General features: G+C 50.3%; 2 protein-coding genes across 5 annotated transcripts; both read right to left on the reverse strand.

Moving 5' to 3' along the window:
* Positions 1 to 13,788: 13,788 nt before the first annotated feature.
* C17H8orf33 (chromosome 17 C8orf33 homolog) lies at positions 13,789 to 20,932 on the reverse strand. The gene is made up of 6 exons (XM_086622151.1): positions 20,881 to 20,932; positions 17,668 to 17,805; positions 16,786 to 17,360; positions 15,217 to 15,307; positions 14,960 to 15,106; positions 13,789 to 14,822 (listed from the first exon to the last, which is right to left on the reverse strand). The coding sequence occupies exons 2-6, from the start codon at positions 17,732 to 17,734 to the stop codon at positions 14,638 to 14,640; spliced, it is 1,065 nt and encodes a 354-aa protein (XP_086478277.1). The 5' UTR covers positions 17,735 to 17,805; positions 20,881 to 20,932; the 3' UTR covers positions 13,789 to 14,637.
* Positions 19,423 to 27,607, reverse strand: AMDHD2 (amidohydrolase domain containing 2). Of its 4 annotated transcripts, none has more exons than XM_086622147.1 (11): positions 27,479 to 27,607; positions 26,716 to 26,852; positions 25,836 to 25,975; positions 25,412 to 25,466; positions 24,781 to 24,993; positions 23,576 to 23,664; positions 23,084 to 23,228; positions 22,757 to 22,864; positions 21,984 to 22,052; positions 21,447 to 21,548; positions 19,423 to 21,025 (listed from the first exon to the last, which is right to left on the reverse strand). In XM_086622147.1, exons 1-11 carry the CDS (start codon positions 27,559 to 27,561, stop codon positions 20,937 to 20,939), a joined length of 1,230 nt encoding a protein of 409 aa, XP_086478273.1. In that variant the 5' UTR covers positions 27,562 to 27,607; the 3' UTR covers positions 19,423 to 20,936. The 4 variants fall into 4 exon arrangements, with proteins under 4 accessions (XP_086478273.1, XP_086478274.1, XP_086478276.1 ...); XM_086622148.1 differs by having other exon boundaries at positions 21,441 to 21,548; XM_086622150.1 differs by lacking the exon at positions 24,781 to 24,993.
* Positions 27,608 to 27,748: the final 141 nt, after the last annotated feature.

Below are 27,748 nucleotides of genomic sequence, written 5' to 3' on the forward strand. Positions count from 1 at the left end.
ATTTTCTTAGGAAGAACTTGTGCCATTTTCTTTCTGTCCTAGTCACCTTAGACTCCCTCCACCACCTCAGTGCATTAATTGGCAACTCTCATCTTTGCACGCAAGCTTTCATTAAGCCCTGGTCATCCACCTTCCTCATCTGATCCTTGAAGAGCTAAAAGGCATAGATGAGCCTCGATTCTTCTCCTCTTGCAGCACCATACTACCCCTTCCTTAAGGCTTTCTTATGCGTGGGAAAATTGGCTTCATTTTCAGAAGGCAGGCTAAGGTCGTGTCTGCCAGGAGCACAATGTGCTCCCCAACCTACCTCTCATGCATTCGAAGCCTTTGGAGATGGCCCAGGAGCAACCTGTGTGCACGTGCTCGCTAGTGGCCGAACGGCCCTTCAGTGTTTATCCGAGAAGAGAACATGTGTTCTCTCTGCGAACCTGACCTTGAGGGCTGCCTCCAGGTGCTCTGCAAAACAAAGCCCACAGTAAGACTTACTCAAGCTGAAGTGGACAAGTGAGGAATCGAACCCAGAACTGCTAAGCCCTGACCACAATACTATCCTTCTGCTCACCAAAGACCAGGAATCTAAAAAGAGCTAAATATTAAATATTATTACCTTACCAGCAACTCCCAAACCCTGAAAGGTCAGTCCCACCTCATCAGTCTCCAGAGAGCAGCACCTTTGCCCACTGGAAGAAGGAAGTAAGTATCACGGCTAGGACATCACCTGTAGGCTTATAAAGGTTCCTCACGGGGTTTGACCAGCTTGGCCCCACAGCTTGGGCCAGCTTGGCCCCACAGCTTGCCCAGACCCGTGTGCTCTCCAGAGCACCTCTGCAATGCCCCAGCATTTCTCGCAAAGCCCTTCAGCTGTCTCAGACCCAAAGACAGACACACGATCAGTGGCAAACGTGTCGCTCTGAGTGCTGGGAGCACTGCTCATTACTGGGATTTGGACAGCTAGCAAACACGCTGGGTTCCCTTCTGGTGGCCAGAAGGTCTTGAAACCAGGTTTGTCAGAAGTGAGGCAAGATGAAACAAACGGCTCTCGTGGTTTAACTGCGAGTTCACCCTATATGCTTGCTAGGGCTCGGGGAACTCTTCCCTTTCGGGCAGGATTCCAGAGGCTAAATATTCAGCACACCTGCCATGTCCTGCCTCCACTCAGCCTATGAAGTAGTCTGCTTTTCAACTATCCCAGTTTCTAAGCAGACACTGGAAAGTCTTTTTCAGTCCAAATCCAAGATATGACATACACGAGGTAACAAATTTTGCTGTGTTTTATGTGGGGTTTTTTTTCAGACTAGGGACATGCAGGACAATTAGCTGTCCTTTTGGTTTCAGGGACTCAGGGACAACAGTGTTTAAGAGCCTGTCATGGTCCCAACTTCCACGAATGCATTTAATCCTTTAGAGAGCAATTAATTCACTTTGTTTCCAGGCCATTCTTTGGCAGAAATTCCCAGTTAAACCACGTGCTCCCTGAGTGCTGCTCTGCTCTAAATCTGATGATTGGCAATTTTGTTGGTTAACCCACATTTTTGCAGGGAAAGAGAGATAGTGCATGATCATTCCCATCCCACCTTCTCTGTCCTTCAGGTTTTACAGACTTTACCGTATTCTCTTCATCTGGCTTTCCCCAAGACACATCTGAAATTTAGATTCATGCTTTCTGAAACTAAATTGAATTTGGTGTTTGCTTAAAAGCACAAAGATCAACAGCGTCAGAGAGCAAAATGCTACGTGTGCCTACAAAAGGGGCATGGCATGGACAGCAACAGCTCACTCCACAGCTTGTGCCAAGACTGGCAGGTACCAGACTGAGATAAAGACCACGTGTTTACTGACAACTGGACCGGATAAAAAAAGATGTCACAGAAGCCACTGGAAAATCAGATGCAAGAATGTTCAATCACTACCAAGAAGCTGATTATTTAAGGCGTCCACTTGGAGACTACTGACTGTTTACGTACAATTTCCTGAAATATTTGGGCACCTGCTCAACTATGGTTTTGGGCGTGACTGGCTTTGAGAAAGATTCCTTCAGAAGTAAGGCTCTGCCTGAAAAGTCTGAAGAAAATGTGTTAATACAGCTTGATGAAGTTCACATCAGGGTGCTTTCAGCTAACATACTCTGGATTACCATTGTAGAAAGCTCACTGATAAAGAGGAATTCATCAAGCTGCAACAGTTCATCACCTTGTGACAACGATGTAACCATGTGTTCACATACAAAGAAGGAACAACAAAACTCCAGTATTTCCTTCTGGAATCAGCGACAAGGACATTAGCTCTTGCAACTCTTTCCTTCAGGAGGTTTGTTCCTCTTTGTACAATTGTCTACAGCAAAAACTCCACATAAGACATTGAATATCAACTACTCTACTGCCTTTAAGACACAGAATAACCACAAGAACTACCCTGACCAAGTAATAGGCATCTTATTTTAAAGCTAACGTATACATTTGTTAATCTCTTTGTGAATGTGTTTGACTGGGATGAATTCTTTCCAGAACACGAGTCTGTCTCTAAGACCCTACTTCTTTATTAGCTGGGTCATACCAATTACGCAGATATATTGAGCATTTTTGCCCCTTTCACAAGAGTCTGTGGAGCCTAGAAAATAAGCAAAAGGAATTCTAAAATGGTGACCTGCAAATTATGGAGCAATCTAAAATCTAGCAACGTAAAATAATTGCTAAGGAAAACGCTGAGCTAACTAGCATGAGTGGAGCACCACCACCAGCTCAGATCTCTCTAAACCACACTATGCTGTGCCATAAAGGAGACAGGACTCATTGCCCAGCTTGGGCAATCCATCTAAATGGAGATGGTGATGCACAAAATGAGACAGCCTCTGAGGATGCCCATTTCTCTCTCTTGACTACGGACAGAGCCACAGTTAACTAGCTCAGGGTTTAGACATCTAACTTTTAGTTACCTAAGTTCGGGCAAAGGAATTGTCCTTCCACGTATGTCTCAAGTTAGACAAGTTAAAGATTTAGGCTCAGTCTCTTAAAAGCACTCACATGTTTGGCACTGTTGAAGACTTTGTCATCCCTGAGCTGCAAGTCTGCACTCCCAACTCTTCTCTTTTTCAGTGGCAATCTCGTGGCTCGTGGGAGTGGTGCAGGCTAAGGGCAAGCTAATGGAAGGGAGGTGGTGCGTGGTTAATCACACCATTAAATTAGGTTATTTTAGGCATTTTATTTTTGCTCCTACCTTCAATGCTCTAAATCACACCTCTCTTCCAGGGCAAGTGGAGTTAAATTAAGTTAAATGTCTGCAGTTGGACAGTGTGAATACCCCTGAGGTTACTACTGCTCACCTTAAGAGGTTGGCAGTGATACAGCGCCAGATCCGGTAACGCTTTGAGCAGAGTACAGAGAACATAGCGATCAAAAATTCCTCTCAGTTAAACAGATTTCCATATACCAGCGGCTGGCACACCGCCACTGTAGAGCAGAGCTTGGAGGACAAACTGGTACACTGACGTGAGAACCAGCAAGGCGGCACTGGCAGGCATGTCTAGCTGCCAACTGTGCTGATTTTGCTTATATTAAGAGGTTGCTTGCTTGTTTATGGCCTTTTTCTTCTGCTGTTGCCACCTCTCATCTTGACTGTGCCCTTTGGAGGCCAGTAAAGCCCACTACAAACAAAGCGGTGTTTAACAACCAGAGTCAAAGACAGAAGGACCAAAACGATCCCCAGATGCGACATGGCAGATACAACATGGATGCTTCAGCTATGACCTTCCTAATCACTGCTGTGAAAGAGTAATCAAGCAGTGACAACGGCTGCAATAAACAGGTGGCAAAACTTTAGACTAAAGCTCAGCACCAGCTCAGCTGCAGGAGAGGTGGTGCCCGCTCTCACCAACACTGCCTCATTCAAACAGCTGGGAAAGGAAAGACTAGAAGCTGGCAAGACTCTTCCAATGAACTCTTCTTCATTATTTTTCCCCAAAACAACATCAACTCTTTCTACTCTTTTCCCCAAAGAACCAAATATCTTCTTGAGTTGACACGTCCTCTTTCTCCTTCTTCATCTTGACTCATCCAGCTCTAAGAGCAAGTGCTACACAATTAAAAATGCCTCATCACAATGCACGATGGTGACACCAAAGGGATAACATATGCAATACAGCCAGCTTATGAATAACCCAAAGGCTGAAATTTATTTGCACTATGTCCTCAAATAAATAAAATCCAGGGGCAGAGCTCTTGGAAACTTTACGCCTGGACAGTCTTTCGAGAGCAAAGTTTCACAGAGAACTGTAAATACCCATCCTTGGCCATTCTAATGTTCCTGCTAAATTGTCACCTCATACCCTTTCCTTTAACCTCAATCTTACATCCACTACCGAAACGGGAAATCAATTCAACAAGCCTAAAAATGGGAATGTGTACAGGATGACAATACTGACTCACTTATTCTCTGAGTATTCTTCTATCAACTCCTGGACAGCAAGTCCACAAAAAACTCCTACATGCTGTCTAATAAAGCACAAATTATTAAATGCATGTTCTGCTCCTCCTGCTCCTCTTCAGCCTGTGCCAACCCTCTGTGCCAGTGTGGACTCACACACACATCCACATCGCGGAGCGCTGGCTGACACGACAAACTGCTGGGGCACGCTAGATTCTTGCAGAGTTTGGAGATCACATGAAGGCTGTGCCACAATTAATTAATTGTTCAGCAACTGGAAGTGAAATCTTGCAAGTTAAAAGCCTGATCTGCTAGACTACAAGCACGGCTGTTACTTAACTGTCCCCAGCTGCTGCGGTAAGGACAGTGATTCAAGGAGAAGGCAATTCTGTACCTGCAAACAAATGCTTGTTACTGCTTGAAATCTATTGAGCCTCTGGTCATCTTGCTGGAACACCCTAGGCTTCCTTACCAGCAAGGAAAAGCAGGGCAGAACTGTCTCCATGCTCACCATGGTTCTCGTGCTGCTTGGAACACACCTGTTTGAAAGTCAGGGCTGAAGCACAAACATGAAACTTCAATTTTCAGATACGCATCCTGGTATCTGCCTAAATGACTTCGCTGGGGTTACAGCGTGTGCTAGAGAGTTAAAAGATTGAGAAAATCTAGATGCAATACAGAGATGGAGGATCTGCATAGAAACAGAGACTTCAAAAGAAACAGTGTTTTGTTTTTTCTGCACGAATGCTCAAATCTTACTGTGTTAGAGGACATCCAAGTATCTAGATAGAGATATTAAAAATCTGACTGGAAGTAGTCCTGGGCAATCTACTCTAGCTGACCGTGCTTTGAGCAGAAGGGTTGGACTAGCTGATCTCCAGATGTCCCTTCCAACCTCACCCACTCCTACAAGGGACAATATCAGGGGTACCCTGAAACACAAACGTGGCAGACAGATGATGGTTTCTGAGAACAAATGATACAGCTGAGGGGGGAAAAAAAAAAAAAAAGAAAAAGCAAAGCAGCTTTCAGGCACATAAGGTCCCCAGGTGTAATGACAGATAACCTCTCTGCCTACACACTTCTACGCTTGAAGAATGACAGCTGCAACACAGACCTAAAAAGCAGCATGATGGCAGGTCTTGAGAGGATTACAGAAACACGACCTAACGGTGTTATCTGAGGTAATGTCATTTAACACGTCTATCACCGCAGCATGAGAGCCACAAAGCCATCTAATCATACCACTGAGTTGCCCATCTAGGTAGTTTTCAGGGTCTGTGATGGGCCAAAGTGGCAGATTGAATCAGCTGATGGACTGAAGGAGCAGAGCTTCTCGCAGTGTAGTTAAACCCACCCAAATCCAGCAGGAAAGCACTGCAGAAAGCTTGCCACTCTCGTCAGATCTGGAGCCGCGAGGAGGCCCAGGAGGAGGCCCACAGAAGTCAGCTTTGCGTGGATGAATAATCACTATTTTTCCTTGCAGCTCTGCCTGGTCGCGCCATGCCCGTGTGAATCACGGCTGCATCAGCACTGGCACGTCATCAGAAGAATTTCCATGGGTACGAACCGAAGACATTCAGGCTAAGGACAGCACTGGAGATCACTGACTATGGGAAGCACTTCTAGCAGAAGCACTGGTTTCGCTGAACCTCCTGACCTGTGTCACACACGGCACGCACAAGCACACGTCCATCAGGCAGGCAAGTCGCCGTGAATTTACCCAGTGGGCATCTTGCACAGCCACTGACGACAGACAGACATCTCCAACATGCTCCTCCTGAACTCAAATTCTCGCCATCACGGGGCACGCACCAGTGCTCAGCCAGCACCCAGCTCCCAGCTCACCATCAGCTGGGGCACTGCACTGGCTGTTCCCTCGCTGGGCGGCTGGACACTGGCTCTTGGGGTTTTCTAAATCCACGGCTGTGTTAAAGACTTCCAACTTCTGCCTTGTCCTAGCAGGCACGTGTGCTCTGCCACCCATGGCACGTACCGCAGACTGGCTGGCAATCTATTTTTCCAGCATGTAGGAGGCCCACGCCTCTCTGCCATCTGCCACCATTCATTTTTCGTTGCTTCTGAAAACAACCTGAAAATAACCCTGCTCCGATTAAGGCTAATGAAGCAGGAAACCCTCCAAGTACATTTTTCCCCAAACAATCTGCTTACTGCTGCCACACCTTCTGCCTTTATCCATCTTACCCTCCTGCGCTTCTGAATCCATTCGTTTGCTCCTGTTTTGGCTGTGACGATTGGGCTGCTCAGTTTCCATGAGAACAGAGAGTTGGTGGGAAATTAGGGGAAATCTAGAAATCATTTTTAGATAATTTAATAATTTAATGTGTAGCAACAAATAGAAATTCCTAAGAAAATATGGATTCTACCTTACTAGGCAAGGGCTTAGATGAGTGCAATGAATGACAAAACAAAACCCACCTAGCTCCTTCTGAACATCTCTCTGCAAGACAAAACAGCTTCCTCCAGTGAAAAATGGGATAATGGAAGGTGCCTGTATCGACAGCAGACGAACTACGGCCAAAGTCCATTTAGTAAGTCCAATGTCCCCTGAGAAACCTGCAACTAGTATTGCCTCTTGCCAATACTAGTCACATTACTCTGAAATTCCACAGATATTGTTCCTGAATGTCCTTGCCTAGGGCTCCAGCTAGGTGGTGTTTTTAATTTTCCCATCCATAACAGGTTTTAGATCACTCCTCTCTGCACAGTAGTGCCAGCAGAGCTGCAGGCTTTTTCAGAACTGGGCAGGAAAAGCAAGCAGAGATCCTGGACGTGGCTGGTTAAGACAACTGGCATGCTTGCTGAAGAAGCTGTCGCTGCAAGCCATCCTGCCTCTGCTAGACAATGCTGAGGATTTCATTTTCCAGAGATCTTAACTTGGCACCTGCCAACAACCTACATTCACTCTGAAAGAGACAAAATTCTCAGAAGAAGGAAGAGAACACTACTCTCTCTCTGAAGAAAAGCATCAATGTCCTTCCTTGACCTGAGAGAGACCCGAAACCCTCCGTACGTACCCACACGTTCTCATGCTCGCAGACGGCACCTAAATCACGTTCTGAGCTGGCTGCATCTCCATCCTGCCACGCGCCGGGGTAACTCCTGACGCTATCCCGACACTTAGCCTTTGCCTGAGCAATAAACCCCCAGCAGTTTTGGCACTAAAACTATTCCAAGAAAAGTTGAAGTTTCCCATTTCGCTTCAGTGGCTGGACAGCTTGCTGACAAGTGCTTCTTTAGGTGGTGACTTCTTTTTCACGGCTCCCAAAACACAAAATGAGTAACAACAAAGGTTATTTCTACTACTTTGCCTCTGTGTGATTACTGTTTATTCCATATATCAAAGGAGCTTATATTAAACTTTTCAACTGTCCAAAGAAGGATCATCTGCTGCATCAAGTCTGTGAAAAAAGTGTACTCCCTTTTTCTAAGCAAGTGAACGTTCACTGAAGCTAACTAGCATTACATTGAGCTGTACAAAAAGAGTGATCACAGCACCTTTTCTCCTCAGCTTGCATTCTGCAAACATAGTCATCTTTAACCGTAGTAGAAAAATAAGGTAACACTTATTTTGCAACGTGATCCACTTCCATAACAAAAAATCATGGCTGGTTTTTGGTCTGTCGTAGATCTAATAAAATCACACCTTCTTCAGTAAATAAAACATGCCAGTAAGTAACTAACCACTGGAATGACTCTTTCTGCCCATGTACTCTGGACAATGTTCTCACATTTTGTGTATTTGCCCCTCTGCATTCAGGGGGATGTACCAATCCCCCCGGACAGCTCAGGCAGCTCCTGCAGACTTGGGAAGCTACAATGCCCTGGCTCACTGGGAAGGCTGTTTACAGCAGCGCCTTCATCGCTAAGGAATCTGCCTCTTGATTCTTCAGCAAGGTGCAATTATTGCCATCAAGGTCTGGCTGCCCCCTCTAAGGTGAAGGCTTCGTGTTGGAGCTCCCACCTGGACCTGGAACGTGCTGAGTGACGGAGCAGGGAGTCGGCAGGGCAAGACACGTGTCTCAAGAATGAAGACTATAAACAGCTGCTAGCATAGAGTAACGCAGCCTCGCATAGCTGCCATGGAACTCTGCCATCTCAAGGGCAACATCTGATGTATTGCAGTGAGGATAACGATAAAAATATCAAGGCATGCACCTTGTTCCATCCCCCCAAAAAGGGCCTTGGCCAAGGCAAAGAGAATTTCGCAGGCTGCCAATAGCAACGTTCATGTTCACAGAGTAGACTATGCATGATCATGGTGCACAGCAGAAATATTGCGTTACGCGTTTCCCACCATCGATACCGTGCATGCGCCACTAGATAGGTGTCCGCAGAGCTCCTGTACCCTACTGGGCCAGATCCTTAGCTGGGCAAACCGGCAAAATGCTGCTGTATGTGGGGAAAGGGGAATATTTATAACCACTGAAGAGCTGCACAACTTCTTGAAGTAAGAAATGCTATCTATTGGTATAGGAAGCAATAATTTACACGCAGATACACACATGCATAAACGCTAATGCCAACATTGACACCTTACACATACAATGCACATACAACTCATAACACAATCCCTGAACGACAGGACAGTGGGATCGAGTGCACCCTCAGCACGTTTGCAGATGACACCAAGCTGTGTGGTGTTGTGGACACGCTGGAGGGAAGGGATGGCATCCAGAGGGACCTGGACAGGCTGGAGAGGTGGGCCTGTGAGAACCTCATGGAGTTCAACAAGGCCAAGTGCAAGGTCCTGCGCATGGGTTGGGGCAATCCCAAGCACAAGTACAGGCTGGGTGGAGAATGGATTGAGAGCAGCCCTGAGGAGAAGGACTTGGGGGTACTGGGTGATGAGAAGCTCAACATGAGCCAGCAATGTGCACTGGCAGCCCAGAAACCCAACCGTGTCCTGGGTTGCATCAAAAAGACATGGAGCTGCTGGAGTGGGTCCAGAGGAGGCCACAAAGATGATCCAAGGGCTGGAGCACCTCTGCTCTGGAGACAGGCTGAGAGAGTTGGGGCTGTTCAGCCTGGAGAAGAGAAAGCTCCAGAGTGATCTTATTGCAGCCTTCCAGTACCTGAAGGGGACCTACAGGAAAGCTGGAGAGGGACTTTTTACAAGGGTATATAGTGATAAGACAAGGGGCAATGGATTTAAACTGAAAGAGGGGAGATTTCGATTAGATCTAAGGAAGAAATTCTTCCCTCTGAGGGTGGTGAGGCACTGGAACAGGTTGTCCAGAGAAGTTGTGGCTGCCCCATCCCTGCAAGTGTTCCAGGCCAGGTTGGATGGGGCTTTGGGCAACCTGGTGTAGTGGAAGGTGTCCCTGGCCATGGCAGGGGGGTTGGAACTAGATGATCTTTGAGGTCCCTTCCAACCCAAACCATTCTATGATTCTATGACTGCTTAATGTTGAAATATACAGTGAAAAAATAAGAACGTATTATAATTCAAAATAGTGGGACTTCCCCCCCCACCTCTTCCAAATCCAAGTTCATGGACTATGCATTTCAACAGGATTCACTACCTCAGCCAGGAGCTCTAAGTCTGGTTGAGACTGAAAGTCTTTATAAGCCTCATACCTGAACCCTCGAGTGGCTTGAGAGGTACTGGGAGCGTGCTGCCTCCTTTCCTGAATGCTCCTTCGTTTCAGTTGTAACATCAGCGCTTTTGTGATGGTGATGGTGGGTCTTCTGATCATGGTGGCCATCCCTTTTCCTGGCTTCTGAGTCAAACAAGACGTGGGTTAGCCTGTCCAGATAGTGCTCCAGCTCTTCCTGGGTGTGCTCCAGTTGTTTGCCGACATTACTGGGGAAAAAGGAAGTGGATGGTGGGGGGCTTTTGCTTTCCCTATCCTTCTTGGCCTCTTCCACATGCGGGTTATGCTTCATCAGAAGAAGCACAATGATAAGCAAGATCAGGCAGAGATACACAACCCAGACTTCTTCCATCTTGGTGGTGAGACACCAAGGAGCTCGTAGTGCCTCTTGATGTACTCAAGGTGAAGAAGACAGATGGGCCAAATACAGTAGGTGGTCAGCGCTTCCCAGCCGTCAGCATGCACGGGCAGGACCGTTGCCAGCAATCAAAGCACTGTGGTAGCTGATGTCAAAGTTCAATCTCCTAAAGCAGCGTGGCTTACAAACCTTCCCGCAGTTCTAAATATGAGAGCAGCACAAACAGTGAGCAGCCAACAATTTTAAGCAAAGAAAATAAACCGACTTCGTCCTCAGAAAATAACTTCAGCAGAAAGATCATGCGTCACAGCTCCGTATGATCTTACACCAGCAGTATATCTCCTCTTTTTTCGTTATGGAACTGCGGGTTCAATGCTCACGGCTCTTCAAATAACTCTCCTTCTGTTACAGCGTTCAAATTGTTGTCTTGCTTGAAGCGGTGAGGTTTTCCTCTTTCTAATTCAAAGAAAAGATAAGTTAGGACCGAGGTTTTCCTCCCCAAAGGAAGATAACAAGAATATTGTATCCTTTAGGGGTCATTAGATGCTGAGTCCGCAGTCTTACCCTCAGCACTCTTCAGAAAAATTCAATTGGCAGAAAGGAGAATTAGTTGTCTGAGTTACAGAGTCAGTAAGACCGATTTGTCGGCTTCCTCCTCTCTCTGCCGGTCTTGGGAGCCCTCTTAGAAGCAGCTGCTGGGACTCAGGAGACAATTTCAGCTGAACTTTGTGGGGATCCCTTGGAGAGCCTCTGTAGGCTGTTCCTTGGTGACTCTGCCCCCCGATTACTCAAAGCAGAAGACGGGCAGCCCAAGGACCAACAAATGCATTTCCACTGACCGAGCCCAAGGCAAGGGATTGGAAGAACTTACCAGTTAGTGCCCAGCATCCAGGTTAACAGCCAAAATGAAAGCGGGGCGAGAAGCCGCCAGGACAGGGCCGGTGTGTGGGGGGAAGGCTGGCCATCGGCTGCCGTCTCCCCTCCAGAGGCAGGGTCTGTCTGGGACGGGATCGCGTTTCCTAACCTTTGCTAGGGGGATCTTCTTACAGACGAAGGTGCCAAGCCTAAAAGGAGCAGAGATCACTCCCAGATTTCTGCTGCCTCTATGCGGATACATTCCTGGACTCACCCTGCCCCAGAAAACAACTCTTAAAATCCTTCACTTTGTTCCCAAAAGTGAGACCTGACCTTTGCTTTGCTGCAGTGAGCAGTCTGAGGAAAATTATAGCGTTCCTTCACCCGTTACTCTCGTGAGAAGTTGATCCTCAGCTTTTACTTTTTCAAGACCAATGCTATTAAGCAATTTTTTCTCTAATTTTTTCTCTAGAGGCACCGTTGTACTTCGCGCTCCCTTTTGGCCTCGTCTTTAACTCATTCCTGAGGTCACAACCATGCTGAAAGATCCTGTAAATAGTGCACTGCCTAAAACCCCACGCTGCTGGGCAGATACGGTACTGCAAATCCAGCCACCCTTTCTGCACTGACCCTAAACGCACGGCCCGAGGCAAAGGAGAGGATGCAAAAAGAGACAAGCAGGTCAGAACTGAGCTCAGTTTTCTACCAAAACTGAGCTACTTTTCCTTAACAGAAGAACACTGGAACAGAGAACTCCAAGCAGATGGCAACATCTTTCTCCCCAACTGGTGTACATCATTAATGCCTTCGGGCACGGACCATGCCTCCAGTCACATGTATTACAGTAACTAGTAGAGCAAAGCCCTGACCCAAACCCGACACCGCTGTAATAAGAGATGTCACTGAAACCCTAAACAGCACTGAAATCCTAAAGAAATGCTAAAAGAAGAAAACATCATTTAAAAAAAAAATGTCATTAAGACTGCATTGTGGCTTCTATAAAGAGAAACGGACTGGCGGAGCAGCGATAGCATTTCCTAACTTCTACTAACATTCCTTGTTTGTTTTCAAACAAATTATAATGCAGCAGAGATGCTCCAAACATTACACACCCCGTAATTTCAGATGCGAAATACTACACTTGCCTCTTCAAGACACAGTCATTGATGAAATAACTTGGGCACGTCTGTCAAAGATGCAGGAGGCATCATGTTGGCTATGACAACAGGGAGCTGACACAAAAGGCAAAATGCCTTGTCCAAGATCAGCCGACTCGTGGAACCGACCCGGCCAACTTGTGGCCTTGCACTCAAGTCCACAGGTCAAGCATGACGCTCAGGGTAAGAAGCATCAAACTGATGAACATTTTGATGAACATTTTTGCCTTCCGAGCCCTCCGCTAACGAAGCACTGCGAAAGGAATGCGGGCTGGCTCTGCAAGTCAGCACTACGTGAAGGCTTCTGAAAAACCACAGGAGCCACTCGCCCATGAGAAATCGTTCTTCTCTGCCCTCTTTGGAGATGAACCGGCTGGATTAGGTTACACCAAATGTCCATCTCACTGGTATCTTTATGCTAACTGTGAATCCCTACCAAACAGTGGAAGCATGAGGCAATTAAGCAAGAACACTTCCCACAATACTCCTGCAGCCTTTCCCAGCACAGGATTTTGTAACGTTTTAGCAACTCCAGCTTCACCTGAAACAAGACAAGGAAAAAAAACCCCACAATTATTTCCCAGACACATGATACATAACCAGCTAGGAAGGAAAGCAGCTGTAGATCCAAGGTCATGTACAAGATGCTCCTTAATCTTAGTAAATGGTAGGAAAAGACTAAAAGATTGACAACGACACAGCTTTTGTATGTTTAATATAAAATCCTGGAAATTCAAGAAATACTGTATTGTTCCATACAGTCAAAGTAACAGCAGTGCTCCCCAGCAAGTAAAGTAATCATCTGCTAACCTATTGATTTCCAGTTCTAACCAACTGATTTCCAGAAGACTTAAATCTTCCCTGCACATTTCTCCTCATTAGATATGTTACTCAGGTTCACTTTCTTCTCATGCCTAGACAGGCATTCTTTAAAATATTTAAACCGAAAAAAGTATCCTCACAGATGCAACTGACTGCATCGGAGTTTCGTAATAAAATAAATTTTTTTTGTAGCCAACATCAGGGTTTTTCTGAAGTCCTTCCCAGCAAATGTTTTCCACCATCTCTCAGCTGCTCTCAGTACACCCTGGAATCTGCCTACGCTCCCATTTCTCCACACGGGATGACGGGCTGAACTATAAAAAGGAAGGAGAGCACTGCACCCTGGGGACATCTGATACCATGTCTCCTTTTAAAGGACTTCTGCTCCTTCAGCTTGTTTGGGCTGAGCGGGGAATACTTTCTGTGTGAAGACAGGAGATGGGTTCCGTGGCTGAAGCAGTATCAAAACACCAGAGACAAACATTCGACTGTCCAGAGAGAAAAAATTCGATACAAATCAAATGCAAGAGAATCTGTGGGCTCTCGCTGCATGCCACCACCCACGGTTTGGCATGCAGCCGATTTATCCTGAGTCACTGGTGGTCGTGACTGGGCTACTTAAAAAGCAAACCTCTTTAAGAGCTGATGGTGCATCCTTCCTACGAGGCCAGAACCTGGCTTTAGCAACAAAAACCTTCCACTGTCTGGAAACAACTGTCCTTGCACCCCTAGGCTGGGTTAAACCAGCATTCGCTGCTCTCTTCTAAGTCTCTACCTGCCGATTTAGGAGATGAATGAGCAAGACTGATTCTCACCTATTTTGCCCCAGGATCTTGAGCTCATACTCTCTAGATGGCAGCGATGACACACACCGCCCCAGTGCTTTCTGGATACCAGAAGCTGCATCCACACAGACTCATATGGAGTGGGACCATTCAACTGTCCATTATGCTTACACAGCTGGATCTTACCAGAAGCCGGACCTTCCTTACAAACCATTCCCTTCTGTATGCATCGCTGCCTCATCTGCTATAAAAGGTCTGCTCTAGCTAAAAGCAACAGGAGCATGGGAAAATCTCCCAGTATAACAGACAGATTCTCAGGTTAAGGTCAATTCTACAAGAGGAAAACCAGATCCTTCCAGACTCTGCCTGTCTTTTGCACAGGTACCTTTGTACAGTGCAAGGAGAGCGGAGCAGCGCGGAGACTGAGTCTCGAGGTCGTGTGTGCAGTAGGCAGATCTGTTCTAAACCTCTAGATAAGGCACTCTGAAAGAAGATCCTTTCTTTAGGAAATACACGGAGATTCTTGCATAATGTTTTGTACTGCACAGCGTTTTTCCACCGTTCTTAAGTTTACAGTAGATTTGGCACAGTTTTTAGTCATAGTTTTAGTCTAAAATACTTTCCTAAAAGAAATTAAAGCAAAACTCTTCTTGGGAAGTTGTGGATTTGAACAAGTCTGTGTCAAGTGTCCCCAGTGACTCTGAAGGGGACCCTGCTGAACCTTGGCTTTTCCTGCAGTGCTTCCGGATGAACCGGCAGTTCTTGTGGACGTCACCCTTCACTTCCGTAATCCTGGCAGATTTCACAGCTTGAAGAGGGAAGAAAAAAAGCAATCAGAGATGCTTAGTCATCTCATATAGCGAGCTCACACTCTACAAAGCAATACGGAGGGCAGGAGTGAAGCCCTTTCTTCTCCTCTTCCCCCAGCATGCGAAGTTCTCCTACCTGTTTCCATAAGCTTCAGCTCTTTGCACCACTCCTCCTCCATCTTCTTCCTGAAGTCTCCAAACATGACTCTCATGAGCTGACGCTTCTTCACCAGCGGAGCCTTGTCACTGCGCAGCGTCTTGATGGCACGGAGAGCCTCCTCGGCTGAAACACCGCAGAAAGAAACACGGCGGTGTGAGTCCCCGCGGGCTCTGCCCCTGCACGCCTGCCAACCCTTCCCACAGGGCAGATCTCTCCTTTACTCCAATGCTTACCCTGCTTCGGAGTGGATTTCTGTGTCTTCAGGCCAAGTTCCAGCTGTTCCACGCACCACTCCACTTCTTTCCACAGCTGGTCATCTGACTGCTACGCAAAAAGGAACATGAGAAAATAAGGCATCCAAACTTAAGAGCAGCAGCTGCTACACAGGGAAAAAGGTACCTGCACAAAGTCAGGACTATTCCAAATTTCATTTTCTAGTTCATCACTTTATAGACTTCATGACGTTTTCCCTGTAGTGCTTTTCATTGGATAAACTTAAAGCACCGAACACGTGTTTAGCTGCAACTCGCTGCCTCTATTTGATGCCTTTAATATTTGGCTGCCATTCAGATGAAGCCATTTTCTAGAACGCCGTCCAGGGCCTTTCCTCTGAAAGAAGTGGTCAAATCAACTTACAGATGGGAGGAATAAGCATTAACAACAAAAAACCTGCCGGAAATCAAAAAGCAAACAGTGGACAAAATCGGAAGCTGAGTCCTGGTGCCTCAGCTCCTGCATGCTTGCTCAACCAGAAACGCATGAGGAGAAGGGAGCTGAAGCCCATGGAGATGGAAGAAGCCAAGTCTCATCAAGCAAAGCCATCTGGCTAACTGAGCAGTGGAAGGGAGAGGGAAACAGGGCTGCGCCCTGGGGCCGAAGCTGTTACAGACATGTAAACACAAAAGCCCTCGTCTCCTTCTTTCCCTACAACAGCCTCCTTCCAATGGACTGGAAGGGCTTTACCCACCTTCATACGTTTCTACCTTGCTGGTACTCAGCGGTGCTTACTGATGGCGCTGTTGGCAAAGCAGTACTTTGGATGGAATGCTCCAAGAGGGCTGAACACTTGAAGGTGTTCACAGGTAAACACTCAGTGCAAGATATTAAAGAAAGCAAGAATTTTCTAATTTTGTACTTCAGTACTGCTCTGCTGGCTTATTTGTTAATAATAACTACGCCAGTGCTGAAAAGAAAAACAAAACGAAGACCTAGACCTTAGCAGAAGATTAGAAGATTTTAGCATGTGCCTTAACGGTGTGTCTACATATAACTTCCAACTTTTGTACATTTCTGGGCTGTGCCTTACAGTGGGAACCTTCTTGCAAGCTCCACCAGGCTTTGCACCACAGCCTGGGCTACACCAGCGAGCAGCTCTGCACCTCAGCTTTGCTATCTGCATTATGTGAGCACTTCATCCTACCCGAGAACGTGTAAGTGGGGGTTCAGCATGTGCAGATACCAGCTTGCACTGACCGAGGACAGTTACCTCTGTGGGTTTTTTAATACATTTTTTGAAGAAAGTGCGGCACCCAGCTTCCCAGGATTAGCCATCGCAAGTTTAAACATGAAATGTTTCAGCACGAGTTTGAAGCAGACAATGAAGGACCATTAACTCCCTCCCCACTAGGCAGGTTCCTCAACTGTCTAGCAGAGAAAGAAAACAGCTGCTGTAAGAAATAAGCAGCAACCCTTGTCTTTCAGCTTTCACCTTTGAGCCAGTATACTCACTGTTAAACTGTGCCAAAAGCTTCTCTTTTGCTCTAGGGTTTGTAAGTTATGGGATCCCACCAATATTTAAATACCTGAGGGGTCTCATCCTGGTGGGAACTATCTTTATTTTGACATCTGCTAGCTTCTGCCTTTGCCCTCCTGTTGATCTCAGGTTCTTCCATCTCCTTTTTACTGACAGATGTTTTTTGTTTCTTCTTCTTTTTCTTCTTCCGGGCAGCTCCATCTGCTGTTGATTTCTCTGTCACTGTCTCCTCTCCAGGAGCAGTCTCTGGTTGAGGAATCTTTAACGTGACAAGGCTTCTATCCTCTTTGGGTGCACTACCTGCAGTTTGTGTCAACTCAGGCTTCTGCGAGGCTGAATTCCGTGGCATACCTGCTGATTCAGCAGGCAGGGAATCACCCCGCACTTCATGACCTGCTGTTCGCTTTGTATGTTGGCTTGCTGGAACTAATGGAACCAGAGGACAGTCTTCATCTGCGATGGCAAAGTTGACAGCGAACTTGGGTTCTTGTCCAGAAAAACTCAAGGCTCCGTTCCAGTTGTCCTGCTCGGTGGCTCTTGCACTGGTTTGTATCTGCTCAGCACTGCTGACACCAGGGACCGCTTCCAAAGGTGTGCCAGTTGCTTCTGGGTCGATCTCAGAAAGCATAAAATCAAATCGGAAGCTATTGTCAGATGACATGAACAACTCTGGCTCTGCCTCAGAGATCTGGTCAGATGTTTGTGTCTGTTTCCCACATACCACACCACCTGAAGCCTGCCCATTGCTTTGCTGTACTTCCACACCACCAGGTTTCACGTCTAGAAAATATAAAGAAAAATGTTTCTATCAATATGCCAGTTTCCTACTATTGGGATGCCACTACTGCTGCAACTCCCAAAAGCTGCAATGTAAGAAACCTACAGAAAAGAACCAAATAACATCATCCCTGAAGGGACAGTTCAAGCTCACCTGCTTTCTCCGTGCTCTTCTGATCCTCAGCCATCTTGAGATGATAATCCCCAAATATGTGGTTCATCCCTTGTCGCTTCTTCACAAAAGGAGTCTCATGGGCACGCAGGACCTTGAGAGTGTGCTGTGTCTCCTCTGCTGCACTCAAGAAAAAAACCACAAGAGATCAAACCAGGTTATGATGGGCCTTACAAACCATATCGTGGGATGCTGGGTCTCCTCTGAGCGCGTTTTGTGTTCATACCACCTCTGACTAATCCATGAATGGCATTTGATTGAAAGCAGACAGACATCTCTCACCTGCAAAACTGATTCCAAAACTGAAGTCCGCTCCCCTCTCACGTGGGAGATCAGACGAGGGGGTCACAAACCCCTTTTCTTGCTTTACGTGTGTTGTGTAACAGCTCAATTTACACCATAAATCAACGCAGCACAGGCCTTGCAACACTCCCTATTTGGAGGGCACCAAATGAGCCCTCTTCATTCCCAAAAACCTCTTACTAGCAGTAAGCCACCCGCTCCTGGCAAACCAAGACTTCCCACAGATTGTTCACTTTTTTTCCTGCTCCCTTTTCAAGCACCCCAAATGGAAGATTTCTCATTTCCTCCTGAAGCTTATTCTGTAGCATAATATGTCTCCACAGCAAGGAATTTCCCTCCAGCAACACACAGAATTCCCCTTTATGCCCCACACAAGCCCTCAAGACTGCCTTTTCCGCGGTTTTACCCTGCGTGCCTCCTGCCAAGCCGCTGGAAAGCAGGTTTGGAAGCCTCCTGTGAACAGGGCAGTCGCTACAACGCACTAGGGCAAGGAAAGCGCTTGCCTCAGCGGGATAGCGAGGTGCCCAGGGATGGGGAAAGGCGGGCACAAGCGCCAGGGGAGCGCTTTAAGGAAAACCCCCAGGAACCGAGCGGGGACGGCCAGAGGCGCACAGCCCGCCCGGGAGCTGCGGCGGCGGGGCGGGCTGGGGGGCGGCCCCGGAGAACGGGCCCCGGAGAACGATGGGCGGCTCGGAGGGCGGCTCGGAACGGAGGAGCGGGGCCGAGCACGGCTCTTACCGCGCCACACCGGGCGGTTCCCACGCCGCCCCCGGGAGGGCACCGGGCCGCCGCCGCCCCCTCGGCTCACGGAGCGGCGTGCGCGCTCCCGCACCCCCGGCGGGGACCCGGTGCTGCGGCCGCCCCGGGGCCGGGCCCGAGAGAAGCGCCGGGACCGCGGGGCCGAGGCAGGAAAGACGCGGCCGCCGTGCGCCGCGGTCCGCCCGCCGCCCGTCCGGCCGCTCCCGGGCCCCGCGCGTCCGTTCCGCCACCCGCCCCGCCCGCCCGGCCCGTCCGCGGGGAGGAACCGGCGGGGAGGGACCGGCGAGGCCCGCGGTGCCGAGGCACGCAGCCCTCCCCCGCCGCGGGGTGTCGGTCCCACCCCGAGCCCCGTCCCGCTCCCCCGAGCCCCGCGGGGCGCCGCGTTCCCGCTGCCGGGCCCCGGCTGCCGCCGTGGGACCGAGCCCCGCGGCGAACGGTCGCCATCCGGCCGCGGAGCCGGAGGGACGCGGTGCCAGCAGCATCCCGGCCCGCCGCACCACCAGGGCACAGCGTGTGCTCCGCGGGCACAACGGGTAATGCGCAGATACGGGTATTGTCTAAGTCCATTTAGGTGTGAGATTTCCTTTTGATTATTTAATTTGGTAAATAATAATAAAAAAAGTTAGACGCTTTGTTTCATATGCTTTTTTTTTTTTTTCCCCCCATGGATTTTTTTTTTTTCAACAGATCTATAATGCCGTAGCACGTCACGTTTCACAGCACGGTGTTTGATGTCTCTTTCAAACGCTTCAAATCCTGGAAGTTACAGTTTCTGCTGACATTGGCAGTTGATGTTAGAAATTCTCCAAGGCTGCCAGTTATTCCAGCAGGGCTCTAAAGTGCTAGGAAAGCACTTCCAAATGTTGCTGTTAAAGGTTATAAAAAGGTACTGGAAAAATCTGCAGACTTTTGTCCGGCCTTACAACCTCTGGCCTTGCTAAGACTCAGCCCTTCTCTAAGCCCTCCCCTCACTGCAAAAACACATCTGTTTGGTTTGAGGCTTGTCAGAGGTTGTCTAAGACTTATTGCAAGGCTTTCCTGACCGCAGCACGTTCGAAATCAGCATCAGTCTTCGCTTAGAAGTGTCCAACTGTCAGGAAAAGAGCTGACAGTCAAGTATTGGAGAAGATAATAATGAGCACGGAAATAATGAGCTATCAGCAACTGTCTTGAAAGGCCAGAATCCCGCTGCAGTACTCCTCCTCCTCCTTCCCTGAGCTGAACTGAGGGCTTGTGAGCCTGTCACTACCAGCCTGGATGCATGCCCTAAAGCAAAAGCTTCCTGCCTGCAGCATCTGTGGTCCAAGGAATGCACAAATATGTCAGGCCATCCAAAGGCTCTACTAGGTATGGCTGGGCACAGAGCCCGCAGACCCCATCTAGCCAGAATAAAAGGTTAAGAGGAACCTTGCTTTCTGTGGCAGGATGCTGTCTATGTCTCCAGCTGAAATCACGTGCTGTGGACTCGATGCCTGTGCAGGGAAAAGGCACAAAGGACCAGCAATGCCTCATTTTTCCTGGGTTTGATGTCTGCCCTGAGGATTCAGCCCCCATGGAGTCACAGCCCCACAATGGCACCGAGCTGGCGAGCTGTGACAGCCTTGCTCCAGAGGACACACAACAGAGGGACCGCTGGAGGATCAGAACGTGAACCTCGACTTCTGCTGACACAACAGGAACCTTTTAACGTGAAGAGCTGCAAGCTGAGCTGGTGGAAGCTGATGTCTAACCAGCCACGGTTGCCTGGGAGCAAGGCAAACAGCAGGCAGAGGAATGGAAATGGCTGGAGCCTGCCTCAGGCACGGGGAAGGTTGGTGTGTGCTGTATAAACAGTGCAAAGGCTGGGACAGCTCCACACTGCTGTAAGACGGCAACAGGAGCACCTCTGTCTGGGGACTCCATGCAGGACAGCTGTGCAGTCCGTGGGGTCACTCCGGGGACTGGCAATCCCCTCCAACACAGATCTGCCTGATTTCCCCACTCCCCCAGCTGAGCACCAACAAATTTGTTGCAGGCATGGCTGTAACTGGAAGCAGCAGTTGCGCTGGAAAACGCAGCTCTTTGGTATGAGGCTCCTTTAAGGGAGTTGCCAGAAGAAATTGAAAAAATAAAAAGGAGAAGTGGGGTGGTTACCAGAGCTGCTAACCACAGTGCCAGGAAGCCTCGGAGGGCACCAGGACAGCCCAGCGTCACATGCCTAACGCATCCTGGCTCCAGACTTCCTCGCCCGCAATGTACGTGGCTTGCACATACAGATCGTCGTTCAGCATCAGGAAATCTGCACCAAACAGGAGAGAAAGGAAGCAGCTGTCAGAGAAACAGAGCAGCTGAAGCTGGCTGAGAGGGGCTGGGCTCGGGGAGGAAAAGCTTCTTCCCACCCCAGAAAGGAAGAGCTTCTTCCCACCCCAGAAACAGCAGCAGGACGGCAGTGTGGTGCCATCCTGGCTATGGCAGCTCTGGTCCATGCTTGGCTGAGATGTGGGGATCTCTCCAAAGGGCTCGCAAAACACCGCCAGCATCCAAGGGAAAATCACTGGAGTAAAAGCCCACAGCAAATCCCAGGCAAAGCAAGACCCCTTGCAGCTGCCACTGAAGCAGGGGATGAAGGTGCGTTCGCATCAGCCCCTGCTTTGCTCCAGCACCTGGGAGCCCTCACACCATTGTCCCCATACCAGTACCTGCTGTCCCCATACCAGTACCTGCATCGGAGTCGTAGTTTAGTGTCCCCTTTTTGCGTTCAATCCCCAGGAGCTGGGCAGGATGCAGAGATGCTGCCTCCAACGCAGTCTCTACTGAGCACCCTTGGAGAGAGAAGGGAGGACACATTAGGGCAGCAAACAGCCCCGTTGCCAGAGCAGCCCAAATCCCTCTGGCTAAAGCAACTGTCAGCCTGGCAGGGACTCGAGCTGGAACACCCTTGCCACAGGGGTATGGAGCTGGGGAGGGGAACATCCCTAAGGGAGACAGCAGGAACACCTAGGGTATGGGGAGGGGAAAATCATTCACCTTTATGAGAAAAGAGCAGAAGAGTTCACCTCTCATTGGTGCTATGGGTTAAAATGAAACCTCCCCTCAAGAAGGTGCTCATCTGAGGCCAGTGCCACTGATGCCAGCCCTTCTCATCATATCTCAGGTGCGAGGGAACATCCCCTGGTGGAGCAGACACAGCTGCCAAGAGCAAGACCTCTTCCTGAGTCAACGTAGGGAGCAACAGCTTGTGGACAAGGCTCGCTTACCTGTGGCTTCTTGGAAGTGTCGCACACACGTGTCCATGGTTGCCACACTACCACTCAGGGTCTTTGTGCCTGGGAGAGGAACAGCACTGCACTGAGCAGGTCCCACAACTCATAGCAAGAAGTGAGGTGGTGGGAAAGCATAACGCGACCAGAAGGGGTAGAAAATCTGGGCTGCACAAGGAGCAATTGAAGAGCCCCCAGCCATGGCTGCCAAGTGACAGAATGAGGCAAGAGAGAGCCAGTACCAGGATGTCACCCCGCAGCTCCACCGTAAGACCAGCTGGACTGGGTGAAACTCTAGGTCACAACACAGGCACCTGCTGCCAGAGACAGAGGAAGGGAACTGAGAATGGAATGATCCTTCTCTGAAATACCTTCCTAGTCTCCAACTTCTTGCAGCTTAAGGAACTTAGTAAGAAGTGGTGGTGTTACAGTAAAGGCAAAGGACAATAAATATCTGTGGGATATTCTCTGTCCTTTCAGACCCTGCTGGAACCTCTAGCATCCATGACACTGGGCAATGAGGCATTCAAAGGTGTTTCAGACAGCTACAAATTGACAGATTCCTCCTCGCTCCACCGAGACAGGGCACTTCCCCTCTTCACAAGACGCCTCGTTCTCCCAGGGCTAAGTCACTGCAGAGCCATTGGGCACCAAAAACCGGTGGCACACGCGCTGCCTTGCACCGACAGGCACTGCAAGGTGTGCTGTGCAATCCAAGAACACGCACGAGCAGCATCTCTGTCCCCAGCTCTTTAGCAAGAGGCACTTACCTGCAATGTAGGTGTTCAGCCCATCGATCTCCACCACTTGCTGACCCAGCGTGTGCCGACCCGGTGCCAGCCCCATGCCAGCGATCGCATCCGTCACCAGCACCATGCCTGAGGAATGCCAGAAAAGAGGCTGCGTTAGCTGTGCAGCTGACCTTGCTGCAGCTCCAAGCACTGGCCAACAAAGAGGGCTGGTGGATCAGCCCACATGGCTGTGACCTCTTTCAGGTGGCGAGGGCAGCGTGCCACAGCACTTGCGCAAATGTTTTGTGCAAGATGGCACAGCGCTCGGGATGGCTGGGGACACTGCGTGGGCCCGGCACGGCTCACCTTTGGGGTGGGCTCGGTGGGCGATTCGCAGGGCGGCAGGGTTGGTGTGGATGCCATCAGAGATCATGCCGTAGAAGACCCTCCGCCCGGCAGGAATCTTGTCACTCGTCAGCAGCCCCACGATGCCAGGGTCGCGATGGTGGAACTGCCCAAGGGGAGAGAGAACAAGCTGTGGAGCATCACCAGGACTTGTGGGCTGAGACCCTGCCCATTGGGGGATGCAGCTGCCATTTCTATCAAACAGTGCCTGGCAGCTGAGCGCTCCATCCTTTACTAGACAAATCGGTGCATTTCCTCAAATTTCAAGATTCTGCTACAGCCTTCACCCTCTTTGAAATCAGGCAGTAGAAATGTGAAGCCAGGGGTTCAGTTCTGAAACCTCATTCCAAGGCCAGTTATCAAACAAGCTGGGAAGAATAGGCATCTGTGGGAAGCGGGAGAGAAAGCACCGAAAGCAATACCAGTGCAGGGCGAGTGCCCGCGGCTACTCACCGGCAACATGGCGTTGAAGAGGTGAGTGATGAAGGTAGCGCCGTGCTGCACAGCCTCCTCAGCCTGGGCGAGATTGGCCACCGAGTGACCTGGGAACAAAGACCAGTGCATGATTTTTCCTGCCCATCTCTCCGTTCATATCCCTACAGGAGTGAAGATGCTCTGTCACTAGGACTCTACTCTGATGCTCCACCCTGGGCTGAGGTCTGAGATGCCAGCCTCGGGGCAGAGGTGTCTGGCCATGACCAGGGTGGGGGGGGCTCTGGCCATGAGAACATGTTCACAGTTCACATCACAACCATCACAAATGCTGCCTTGCTCCCAGAGAGTTGCCTTCAGGCTGGGCTAGAGGTCCAAGGACATGCCTTTCTGCTGTCCTCAGATATTTAAAGGCTTTATAGAGAGGAGTCAAGGGAGTAGAGATGGTGAGGACTTTGCCAATAAAGGATATAGAGATAAAACTACTCAGAAGGAAAATTCTGTCTTCCCCAACACGGACAGCAGCTCCAATGATCTAAGAGCTTGCCTTTCTGTGGCTCTTCGCTTTATGTGGCTGTGAGATAAGAGATGCTCTGCTCTATGAATGCCCTTCTCACGTAAGGTTCAATTTCACTCTGAATAACTCCCCTCCCCATTCTTTTTAATTTTTTTAAAAAAGAATTTCTTTAATGATCCGAGGCAAATAAAGAGTTTGTGAAACAGAGGACAGGAAAAATGCAGTCAGTTTTAAGTCAGTAGCCTGCAAGACAGTGGAGGGAGAGATGGTTGAAAAATGGAGTTATCAAAACTCAACAGTAACCCTTGGAAAATGACTTCACCTCTCAAATATGGCATAAAGCAGTTGAACTTCAGAGTTTGAACCTTTCCACATTGTCAACCCTCAATCACATCTTTATTCAAGTAAGACTGCTACTCCTTCCCGTGTTTGAACGGCACCAAATGCTACCCGGTGTTAAACGGGTGGCGTTCACACTTCAACCAATCGAAGTTTGGTCCTGACTGTACAAAAGGCGACAGATTTGCAGCATCGAGCGAGGTCCCCGTTCGTGACAGGTCTGCCACCTCCGTATAGGCCAGGCAAAAGAAAATCCCACCCCGTCCAGTTGCCCTGAGACACCCCTAGAGATGCCACAGCCCCGCGAGAGGGGCTGCCTGGTGGCCCCTGTGGCACAGGGAGACGGAGCCTCCTCTGCCCCAGCCCTTACCGAGCGAGACGCAGATGCCCCGCTTGGTGAGCTCCCGGATCACCTCACTGCTCCTCTTCATCTCTGGGGCCAGGGTGACTATCCGGACACAGTCCAGGGACCCGTAGGTGGCAAGCAGGTCCTGGAAGGCACCTGCCTCGAAGGTGCGGAGGCAATGCTCTGGGTGTGCCCCTTTCTTCTCCTTGCTGATGAACGGTCCTTCCAGATGGGCCCCTGCCCAAACAGGAACACAAAACCATGACCCTTCCTCTCCCCACCAAGGACCAAGAAACCTGCTGCATCTATCCTGCTCCAGGCAAGCTCTCGCCATTCTCCTGCAGCGAAACACGTGGTTCAAGTAACTGAGCTCAGCATGGTAAAAGATGCCAAGCCATGCCACTCCATTGCCATCACCCGTGGGGCCCAAAAGGACGGGAGCAGTGAGTGTATGATGGCAGAGACCACGGCAAAGGCCAGGGACAGGCTGAGGGAGAAAGCGGGTCTGTGCCCACCTGTGCAGCCCTGCCATCGAGAGAGCTCCAGCGTCTATTTGTGCTGCCCCTACAGTAGCTTCTTTCCCCTTAACAAGGAAAAAGATAATTGCCCTCCTAGAGTAGCACCAGAGAGGATGGCTAGGGACAAAACCACTTACCCAGGATACCTGCTCCGTGGGCTCCACCGTTTCTTATACTGATCTGAGGAAGAACCTAGAGAAAGGGGTTTGTCAGACACGGCACCCCAGACACAGCACCCCAGTCTGCCAAAACAAACCCAAACCTTGGGTCCGCAGAGAGCTTTGTAGCTGGGCCACTTGGGACCATCAGCCAAACACGGCTTGCGAAGAAAAAGCCAGCTGCAAGCCCCATTGTGCAAAGCTGGCCTGGGGGACATCGCTGTCTCAGCTGTCTAAAGGTTAAGGGCAAGAAATCCAGGGGTAGAGTCCAGCTCCTCACGCCTGCGGCTTTCCCACCACAGCTATCCCAGTGTCTGCAGACCCAGCCTTGGTCCCCTCACCTCTTGGTACCAGCCTCAGCCCTTTATCACCCTGCAGATGAGAGGGGGGGAAAATCCCTCACCTGGTGGTACAGAGATGGAGGCGAGGTCACCAGAGTGGGACAGAAGGAGGTCACTCCATGGGAGAGGATTTTCTGACTGACCAGGTCAATCCCTGATTTGAAGTCATCCGTAGCCAGGGAGAAGTCCACCCCAAAGCCTCCTGCAGCATGAACAAAACAGAGGTGAAACCGCAGCTTCCCCGTTGGATGTCTTCCCACTGGAAAACACTGAAGAAACACCGTGCATGACCAGAGTGAGCCGCTCCATTTGTACGGCACTGCCCAGGAGCAAAGGGCTCCACCAGCACTTTCCTGGCGTACGTTTGTGAGGCTCCACATGTACAAATCCAACCAATGCCGTCCTCCTGAAGTGCTTTTCCCCCACAGCATCCCAGCGTTTTGCAAGGACCAATTTTTTATTTCTATGCAGGGCAAAATCCGACTGGGGGAGGAGAGGTGTGAGCGAGCAGCTGCGTGGGGCTTAGTTGCTGGCTGGGGTTACAGGCGACACCCCAAGAGAGGGTCTGACTCCCAACATAAGCTACCCTGGAACAAGCCCCTCTTGACCCTCAGCAAAGAGCTACTGCAGGTAAGGTTTGTTCCCTTGAGGAGTCCTACACTGTCCTCCCTGAATATCCTGGAAAGGGTAGGGTGGGCATCCTGCCAGCGCAGGGCTGGATAAATGTTGATAAAAATGAGGTTAAGGGGACAGCTGGACTGAAACCCCACCCAGGCAGAGGGGATCAATTACATGACAGCAGCGACCATGGGCAAAATTGTTCTTTATCCTTAGTCTGGTGACCCACATCTCCCTCAGGCAGCTGAATTGCACTCGGTCATGGGCAGCAGGACAAACCTGGGACCCCCCGCCCCTCCGCGAGCACACACGGCCTCACCGTACCGTTGATCTGGACGTCGATGAAGCCCGGGGCGATGATGCTGTCCTTACAGTCCAGCTGGACGTCGGCAGAGCCCTTCTCTTCAAAGAAGAGTTTCTCCGGGTTCAGGATCTTCCCCTCTCGCACCCACAGGTCCTCCCTGGAGGGACAATCACACACGCCAAGCTCCTGTGCCATCTGCAGTGCTGCAACACGCACATGGGAGCCGGCAGCCGTGGCCCCGGCGACGGGGTGGCCTCGGGCAGCGCAGACCCCACCGGCACCCTCTGCCATGGGCTCCCTGATGTCCACTCGGGCAAAGCTGCTCTCCCCGCAGCGACGCGACTGGCAGCCCCCTCTCTGGCTTTACACAACTCTCAGGAATGGGATTTTCATGGATGTGGTGGCGATGGCTGAGGGGCCCAGGGGCTGGCGGAGGAGGCAAAGTGAGAGATGGGGGGCTCGGAGAGGGGCTGTACATCACGCACGCCGTGTCCCCGTCGGAATCAGACGGGAGGGGCACGGGCCGGTAGGGCAGGAGCTGACACCGGAGGCACTGGGAGAGCTGGGACAGCCCCCAGGGCACTCCGGGTCAGCTCTGCAGCCGGCCGTGTGCCCCGGCACCCGCCGGTACATCCCGGCACCCGCCGGTACAACCCGGCACCCCCGGCACCCGCCGGTACATCCCGGCACCCCCGGCACCCGCCGGTACATCCCGGCACCCGCCGGTACAACCCGGCACCCCCGGCACCCGCCGGTACACGCCGGCACCCCGGCAGCCCTCACCTCTGGAGCCGGTGGTTCCTCAGGATGCGGCAGTTGGTGAACTGGACGATGGGCGCGTCCGAGACGGATTTGTTGGACGGCATCGTGGGGCGGCGGGAACGAGGGGCACCCCCGGTGAGCGGGGTCGGGGACGCGGGGCTGGGACCGGGGGTGGCAGAGTGGGGCAAGGCCGCGGCTGCGGTGGGGACGCGGAGCCGGTGAGGGGCGGAGGAGCCGGAGCGCCGCCCCGGGGGCGGGCGGCGGGTGGGACCCCGCGGCTCCGGGCGGACG

Source organism: Tauraco erythrolophus, chromosome 17 (assembly GCF_009769465.1).
Source record: "Tauraco erythrolophus isolate bTauEry1 chromosome 17, bTauEry1.pri, whole genome shotgun sequence".
In the NCBI taxonomy this organism is placed as follows: domain Eukaryota; kingdom Metazoa; phylum Chordata; class Aves; order Musophagiformes; family Musophagidae; genus Tauraco; species Tauraco erythrolophus.